The sequence below is a fragment of the Paramisgurnus dabryanus genome, chromosome 1, assembly GCF_030506205.2.
Source record: "Paramisgurnus dabryanus chromosome 1, PD_genome_1.1, whole genome shotgun sequence".
Taxonomy (NCBI): domain Eukaryota; kingdom Metazoa; phylum Chordata; class Actinopteri; order Cypriniformes; family Cobitidae; genus Paramisgurnus; species Paramisgurnus dabryanus.
In genome coordinates this window covers 46,737,762-46,746,125 of record NC_133337.1, presented here as the reverse complement: position 1 = coordinate 46,746,125, position 8,364 = coordinate 46,737,762, and the positions used below count along the sequence as shown (strand labels likewise).

Here is an 8,364-nt window from a genome sequence, read left to right as displayed (position 1 = left end):
CTTAAAGGGGACATATCATGAAAATCTGACTTTTTTATGTTTAATTGCTATACTTGGGTCCCCAATTCTTCTATTAACCTAGAAAATGTGAAAAAGAACAACCCAGTAAAAATAGTTTTGGTAAACCATTCTCTGCAAGCATGTGAAAAATAGGTAATTAAATTTTGGCTCCCCTTGTGATGTCAGAATGGGATAAAACCGCCCCTTAATCTGCACTATCCAACCACATCTCCGTCATTTAGGGCAGAGATCAGCTCTTTATTGCTCACACCTACAAATTGGCAATTTTAACATGTTATAATAAATTATCTACATGGTATTTTGAGCTAAAACTTCACATATGTGCTCTGGGGACAGCAAAGTTATTACATCTATAAAAAGTCTTGTGAAATGTCCTCTTTAAAGGAAAACACCACAGAATTTGCTATTTTCTTACCTCAACTTAGATGAATTAATACATACATCTTTTTTCAATCTGTGCACTTTTAATCTATACAGCGCTTCTTGAATGTGTTAGCATTTAGCCTAGCCTCATTCATTCCTACGACTCCAAACAAAAGTTTTATTTTGTGCCACCATACTTACTGGTGTAACTACTCATGTAACAGTCTTTAAATAGGGAAAACATGGAAGTGTTTGGTGGCTTCTAAATTCATCCGTTTGGAGCCATAAGAAGGAATGGGGCTAGGCTAAATGCTAACACATTCACAAAGCGCTGTACAAAGATTAAGAGCACGCATTGAAAAAAGATAGGGATGTATTAATGTGTCTAAGTTGAGGTAAGAACATAGTAAAATATTGAAAACTGGTGGTGTTTTCCTTTAAGTGTTCCCACAATATGTCTTCCAGTCTTTATTTTACAAGTAAACACAAACATTAACACCCACAAAGTATAGCTTGATGAAAAAAACCTTTAATGTCTAACTTATGTGCAGAGGTGTATAAAAGAAAAAGTATTTGTGTGAAAGAAAAGTATTCTGATAAATGGGTACCAAACTTCTCACAACAAAAGCCTTAACAGTTGTCTTATTACGCTCATGCACACATAATCAGACATTGAGATATAGACACATATATTAAGAAAACTCTTTATTTTCATTTACATTAAAGCAATGTTTCATAAAATAACAATGATTTCAAATATTGTATATATGCTAGCTATATATTACATACAAACAGAATGTTGACCGCTCGGATGATTCTCATCATCTAAAGCTAATAGACTTCACACAGTGCCTGGATTGAACAGTATTGTGCACTGACATGTGGCTCAGATGTGACTAACCTGTCTTGCCTACGTGAAACTCAGTTAAGGATTCCAGACTAAATATATCAGCATTTTATTTTAGTAAGACCAATGGGTCTAATTCACCAAGGAAATTTCTTCTTATGCATGCTTAGTGAATGAGACCCAATGCTTGCTTGTTTGTTATAAGCATTCTGAAATTATATAATTCATTGTATATGTTGGTCAAACAATGCATAAACGGCAAAATGGTTTGTACAAATGTGTAATGATCAAGTATTTCTTAGGACTTTGGAGTCAAGAGCGCTATAGAGAGCTTAGTCGGGTGCAGGCTAATTTTAGGTCATTTTTTATGTTGCGCCCATAGAAGACGCGTCCTCATGTTACACAGAACTGACTAAACCAGCATATTTCATAAGACGTTTAAATTGTATATTTATCATAACATCAGGCAATGATTTAATCTAATGCAATGATTTACTGTACCAAGTCCAAATATTTTTTTAGTTCCACTGTAGCTGTCATTTAGTAACATCAGAACTCAAATCATGATTCAAAGAGCTTCATTACACACATAAACAGACCCAAGTCTAATATGCATGAAATTTTGGCCCAATAGTCCAAATGCCTCTCTCTCCGGTGTGATATTGAAGGTTCAAGTAAAGACAGGCTATAAGGGCTTTCTAAAAATCTGGCACTAAGTTGCTTGTTTAAAGTCTAAACTATAGCTACAAAATCACCACTTCATGGCACGTAGACAATCCTCTAGACCTGAGTTTTGGTTATTTAAGAAATCTAAAGCCACACGTACTTCCTGGAAAGGTCTAAAATACCAGCGAGAACCAAACCAGCATGGTTACATTACAGATCCTCTGTAAACACCCACCAACAGCATTAGTAATCTTCCTAAAATGACCGACTCTTCAGGGTTTAGTTTCATTTCTTCGGCTTTCAAAGGCCTTAAGATTATTATTTAACTGGCCAAAGAGTGCAAAACATGACCGATCTTCTGAACAGCACCATGTGTGACGGTCTAGTTAGTAGAATAAATGGGACAAAGCTCGTATAATCTTGTATGAACTTGAGATATTACTTTTATAAAGCACCTATGTGACGTTCATGGTCAACACGATCAAGTAGAGTCCCACATAAACACTATGAAACATGAAAAAAGTGCTGAACACAAATGTATTTAGAGGGCATCTATTTGTGCCAATGTCCCTCTCACAGGTCCACTGCATGTCACAGGTCACTCCCAATCACGTCGGCCCCTGCTGACCACGAGTTTGCAGGCTATTAAAGTGGGCCTCTCTCAGGATGCGGTTGATGTTGTGGTACGAGACGCCGTTTTGGATCAAGGAGGTGGCTGGATCTTCTGTTTGGGTGGGGATGGTAGGGCTGCAGGGAGCCTGGGAAACAGGAAGTCGTCTTTGGTCAGTGGTCTGAATGGAGGAACTGGCCCCGATCATCTGCTCTGGACTGCTTATGCCACTGCTGTCACTGCTGGAAGACTGTCGAGAAAAAGGGAAGTTGACAGATGGCTTGAAAGGGGTGAAAATATCCCATTCACCTTGTGTCAAAGAAATACCTTTCGTTCAAGGTTGGCCTACAAAAATACGTCATCCCTGCAGCTCTCTATTCACTCAATTCTAGAAAATAAACTATCGCCCTTAAGTAAAAAAAGACAATCGGCACAATTCTCTAGGGATGCCTGCAAACTAAGCACATTATGCACGCTAGATATGAATAATAAAAAGAATTGTATGGTATAATGATTCGTTTTACAATAACCTAAGTGTCTCAGTTTGGTCAACATACCTCAGAGTCCCAGACATCACGGCCAAGCTCAGGTAGAAAGGTATAACCTCCTGATCTTTTTGCCTGGGGTAAGGCCTGGGTCTCCTCCCCTTCACAGCTGCGCCCACGCTTCCTGTAAACAAAGATCATCATCATGGTTTCCTGCACAAGGTCTGTTTAACACGCATGGAGTGATTTACATCGCCATCGTATATTATTATGAAACCACCGAGCCTGTTTGAGGCGCTCAGACTATTGCAGCCCATGCCGAGCAGCTGTTGTAAATGTGTGTGCATTGGAGTGCTGCAGATTTGATTGAACCGTTAGTCATCAATATGCCCGCTGCAGGATTATGACTCAGATTTGAGATTTAATAATAATAAAAGTGTCACCAACACAAGAGCTGTCGAGCTTGATGCTCAGCAAAGATTCATTCAACCAATATAGCAGCTAGTCAAGAGGATCAGACTTCTGTACTAAGATGATCTAAAAATAACCACCTGACATCAAGTGCCACAGCGGATCTGCATAGAGTGACAGCAGAAAGATGTTTTGTAATGCAGGATTCATGCACATTGCAACAAAAGCATGCTAATGGATGTGAGGGTGGTCCTTACCTGCTTTCTGTCAACATGGTGTGCATTTGACAGCCAAATATGGGCAGATCGCCGTCTACCCTTTCAGCAGTATGAGGGAACCTGCAAAGATTTCCTCCCTAATGATGAGGAAAATGGTGCTTGTTTAAAAAATGCACGGAATTACTGGACCTATCAAGATAGGCTGCAGTCACATTTACATTGCAGGTGTACGAACACAATATAGACATTAAAGACAAATTCGTATCTTCCAATGAGATCATATATAACAAGGAGCAATACAGTCGTGTACATTTGTGTGTGGATACGCAGTTTTATTCAGTTCATACATGACAACATATCTGCATACGAGTGACAAAGAACGGCAGCTCCACCTTTTTAGCTTTCGTTTTCGTATTAATGTTTGACATTATTAAAAACGATTTGCATATTTACTGCTTCGATCGATCGACCCATAACGATATTAATGTGGCTATGCAAAATAGCGATAGTTTGTTGATACAGACAAACATAGAGACGTAGCACAATGCTATGCGTGGTTGACTTTACTTCCTCCTCACGATCTGCCGTTCACGCTACAAAATGAACGAAGTAGGTTTAGTTGAATAGAAGCGTGTATGAATTGAAATGAATGACGCGATGAAGTACCTTTCTATTTAATAACTGACGTCCACTGTCTGTTTGCTCTCGAGTTCAGCCATAATCTGAAGTTATAATGTATCGGTCTCGCCGGATCGCTCTCGTTCACTCTTCCATCTGTTGCTGTCGCGATGACGTAACACGCACGTCGTTGTGACGTGACACGCAGTATTGTAAAATTCTGATGCGTAACGTTTTATGGGTGTGTTTGATGCAAGAGCTGACGACAAAGTACCGCGAGAGCGATTTGAAATTAGACTAATCGCGAGGGATTTCTCGAATCGCTCTCGCGGTACTTTGACGTTAGCCTGTTTTTGCTGCGCCACATGAAGTCGAATAAATCTATTTCTACTGTTATATTTTTGTACTGTATTATCTTTGTAGGGTACCCACCTCGTAATGACCGTTTGTCCCACTTTTTGCTGTTGTAAAACGTATGTTTAAAAAAATCGGAATGAAAATAAATAAACAAAATAATCAACTTTAATTGTATATCATTTAAACAGCACTGACTTTTTGTTAAGGTAGAGAGTTAATAAAAGAAAACACAAAGAAACAGAGTTACTTGCTAAAGAATGACTTTACACAATTCTGGTAATTATATTTTGTATTAAATTAAATGTTATCGAAAAAAATCACGTACATTCCATAAACTGTATAAAACGGGTATTTTCACACGTAACGTTTTGCCAGGTCGGTTCTCGCGTGTAGCACTTCAGGTGATTGCGTTATGCGAACAAACATCATTTAAATACAGGCATTATTGAAGGCAGCTAACGGGGTCTCAAAATAAACCAGCATGGTCTCTCGCGAGGTTTGTTACTGTAGCGCGTGTGTGCGTGCGTTGTTCCTGGGGTAACAGATGGCAACTCTCAAGCATGTCCACGTGAGATAATTAAAATGTCCTTGATATTTAGTTTGCTTACGTATGTTAGCTAAGTTTTAAATAATGCTAATGCTTTCTGAGCTAAGTTTTAAATAATGACATACGGGCACCAGATAAGTTTTAACTCTCTTCTGAAGAAAAGGCGCAGGAAAATCGTTAAATATGAGTGTGGGTAAGTGTCAAATATTTGTTGCAAGGTCGTATGTTGCTAAAAGTTGACAAAATAATTTTTAGATACACTAACAAAGTGAGTACTAACTAGTTAGTAGATACACTGTCAAAAATATTGATGTGTCTTGCACTAATCAGCTTGTCCAATAAAATGGAGAATAAGAATGTCCCTCCCACTAATATTCCCCATATTTGAATGACAATTGCAAGCAACAACTTTGCATTCGTGATGAAAAGACTATTAACTAGTTAGAGGCATGAGCATTTTGACATCTCCCCCCACTTTCTGGTTTAATAGAAAATGCTTAAAGTAAAACTGTGATGCAGTGACCTTCATTGCGGTTTATTCGTTTAATGTCTGACATTTCTTCTTGTTTGTATTATGGTTGTTCAATCCCATTTAGAAGAATGTCCATATTGTGGAAAGTCCTTCAAACGGTTGAAGTCTCACCTTCCTCACTGCAAAATGGCACCAGATGCCCAACCCACGAAGACCTTTAAAACACCCCAAGATCTCCCCAAGAGTGCAACCGTTTCCAAACCGAAGATCCATAATAAGATCTCCACAGCAGATAAGTGTATGATATTTGATGAGAGAAAGGCTTTCGAAGACAGGAGAAATCCAGATACATTTATCATAAATAAGTCTGTTCACAATGCCGAAAGTTCTCAAGCAACTGAAGTCACATCAGTTGAGAGCACAGAGAGACCCAAAAGCAAATGGTCTGCTAAAAGACAGAAAGAGCGTGAGTCGGTTTTACAGAAGTCAAAGAGCACTACCTCACTATCAGATCATGAAGGAGATAAAAGCTTTTGTGAGATCGCTAATGGACAAACACAAAGAGCATCTCAAACTAATGGAAAAACTACTAAAGCCAAAAAGAAGATAAAAGTGCAACCATTATCAGAACATTTATCCATCACCAAAAGTAACATCACAGCCCCAACCATTCAAAAAAACACAAATCTTCCATCTGTACATGAAAATCCAAAACTCAGAAAAGTTACTGTCTTGGAGGACACCAAACCAAACGGCCAAAGGAGTGATGTTCATCCGCTATCAACAGTAAAAGAGCTCAAAACTCCTACTTTCTTTACATCCAAGACTTCTGTGTGGGACCACATCAAAGACAGTTTGTATTATAAAAGATCTTATAATCTGTTAGTGCCTTTGGAAACTCACAAAGGTTTTGCTTTTGAGACCAAAGATATTTCTGTAACCATGCAACAATCAAATCAACTTGAAACAGCCAAGGTTTCCTCTACTACACCCTCAATCCGTTTCTTTGAAACGTCCATTCAGCGACCTGTAGATGATGCGCATGGATCAAGATTGCCATGTCTAGGATTGAATCCCGATATAATGACAGCCTACAGGATGCTGATCTCCACTAAACCTTTCAGAAACTCCTCTAATGAGAATATGTGGAACAAGCATCAGTTCCCTGGTCCATCACATAATCGCACAGGTGATGTTTGATTTTTAAGTACTGTATATAATGGGTTGGATCAGGGGTTTTCAAACTTTATGATGGCAAGGACCTCCATTTGCATTTACATATATTTTTAGCATGAAGAAATATTTAAACTGTAAGATAAATGATAATTTAATATTATAAAGACAGCATATTGTCTTAAATAATTGGTTACAAGTTTTGCTTTGTCTTTATTCTTTGAATTTTTTTAAATGAAAATCTAAAACCCCAGTTTAACACGATCTTATGACTACTGAATGGCAAACTAGTGGAATTATTAGACTGCTATATGTATGTTATTATGAACCACATTCTTTTATTTAACAGATAAATTTGGGTACCATGACACTATTATCATGCAATAATCATGCAAATAAAACCATAGGTTATGTAAAGATGTAAATGATGTTTCTGTTCACGTAGTGCCTCTCATACAGCAGAAACTTGGAGATGTGAGATTAAATGAACTCGGTGTCTGGCTTGGAGCTAAAAGTCCAAAGTCATCCAGAGAGACTGTGACCATGTTAAAACAAGGTTTGTGCCCTAACATCCACAACATGGCTAAAATTCACTTGAAGGCTTTAAGTCACATTAACATTTGTGCATTTGGCAGATGCTTTTAACTTACAGTTAGTATACATTATATAAGTAAACATTTTATCAGTTTATGTGTTCACTGGGAATCAAACCCACAACCTTACAGGACCACTAATGTCTTCTGTTTGCGTTGTGTGAAAACATGCACAAGTCAGATGTGGTTTAGCTTCTGTTATTACATGTGTGTGTTGCTTTAATGTGATTGATCAGGTTGGCAGTGGTACTTCAGAAAGTATATTGATGTTCGTAAAGGAGGAATGGGTGGTTTATCTCTGCTGTTTGCTGGCTACTGTGTCCTGTGTTATATATGGAGATACCCACATCTAAGTAAGTCAGATTATGAACGGAAGATTATAATGTTCATCAAAAAAAAGTTTAGTGTTCATAAAATGAAATTGTATTTTTATATGTTGTGTTTTGCAGAGAAAGAACGATGGAGGAAATACCATTAAGGATATCTGGTATTTGTTAATATGCCCATAGCTTGATATTTTGGAAAGGTTTGGAGGAACAACCTTGCTAGATTATACTCAAAGCAACTAGTATAATCTTTCACTTCTTTTCTGTGTCACAAGGAAATTGAAGTTTGTCATGCAATAATTGTTACAAATGAATAATGTTGATGAAAAAACAAACTTATCTGAAAGCTCTTAAGTATAATCTAAATGTAAATCTAAACTTACATTGCAGTATTTTATATTTTGTAATTATGTAACTAAAAGCATGGAGAGGATTTACTGAAGTTTTAATTAATATTTTTACAGTATTATTATGCTTTTTTTAGAAAGTTGTGCAAACATGATTTATTTATAAACATGAAAATATGATTTATTGTCACTGTGGACATATTTTCAGTTGTTTAATTTAACAATACTTAAGTAATAAAAATGCATTACAAAATATTTTACAAAATGTATTTAATATTGATTTATCTTTGTTGCTGTAATGAACACTCAC

General features: G+C 37.2%; 2 protein-coding genes across 5 annotated transcripts; one reads left to right on the top strand and one right to left on the bottom strand.

Annotated features, from left to right (window-relative positions):
• Positions 1-1,070: 1,070 nt before the first annotated feature.
• Positions 1,071-4,805, bottom strand: LOC135744487 (protein VCF1). 2 transcript variants are annotated; one of them, XM_065262645.2, is made up of 4 exons: positions 4,672-4,805; positions 3,661-3,758; positions 3,065-3,176; positions 1,071-2,757 (listed from the first exon to the last, which is right to left on the bottom strand). In XM_065262645.2, the coding sequence occupies exons 2-4, from the start codon at positions 3,684-3,686 to the stop codon at positions 2,506-2,508; spliced, it is 390 nt and encodes a 129-aa protein (XP_065118717.1). In that variant the 5' UTR covers positions 3,687-3,758; positions 4,672-4,805; the 3' UTR covers positions 1,071-2,505. The 2 variants fall into 2 exon arrangements, with proteins under 2 accessions (XP_065118717.1, XP_065118716.1); XM_065262644.2 differs by lacking the exon at positions 4,672-4,805 and adding an exon at positions 4,288-4,439.
• Positions 4,806-5,102: 297 nt separating this feature from the next.
• Positions 5,103-8,290, top strand: LOC135744632 (uncharacterized). 3 transcript variants are annotated; one of them, XM_065262894.2, is made up of 5 exons: positions 5,109-5,336; positions 5,743-6,804; positions 7,234-7,344; positions 7,618-7,734; positions 7,831-8,290. In XM_065262894.2, exons 1-5 carry the CDS (start codon positions 5,327-5,329, stop codon positions 7,857-7,859), a joined length of 1,329 nt encoding a protein of 442 aa, XP_065118966.2. In that variant the 5' UTR covers positions 5,109-5,326; the 3' UTR covers positions 7,860-8,290. The 3 variants fall into 3 exon arrangements, 2 of the variants coding, with proteins under 2 accessions (XP_065118966.2, XP_065118965.2); XM_065262893.2 differs by having other exon boundaries at positions 5,111-5,336; positions 5,740-6,804; positions 7,831-8,287; XR_010530785.2 differs by lacking the exon at positions 7,831-8,290 and having other exon boundaries at positions 5,103-5,336; positions 5,740-6,804; positions 7,248-7,344.
• The last annotated feature ends 74 nt before the right edge of the window (positions 8,291-8,364 follow it).

What these genes read in the sequence shown, in the direction of transcription:
- LOC135744487 (XM_065262645.2), bottom strand. Translation starts at nt 3,686, where the DNA reads ATGCACACCATGTTGACAGAAAGCAG. An exon ending in ACCATGTTGACAGAAAGCAG is followed by an intron (nt 3,177 to 3,660) that starts GTAAGGACCACC and finishes CTTTGTTTACAG; the next exon opens with GAAGCGTGGGCGCAGCTGTG. An exon ending in GTGATGTCTGGGACTCTGAG is followed by an intron (nt 2,758 to 3,064) that starts GTATGTTGACCA and finishes TTTTCTCGACAG; the next exon opens with TCTTCCAGCAGTGACAGCAG.
- LOC135744632 (XM_065262893.2), top strand. An exon ending in TGTGACCATGTTAAAACAAG is followed by an intron (nt 7,345 to 7,617) that starts GTTTGTGCCCTA and finishes GTGATTGATCAG; the next exon opens with GTTGGCAGTGGTACTTCAGA. An exon ending in ATGGAGATACCCACATCTAA is followed by an intron (nt 7,735 to 7,830) that starts GTAAGTCAGATT and finishes TGTGTTTTGCAG; the next exon opens with AGAAAGAACGATGGAGGAAA.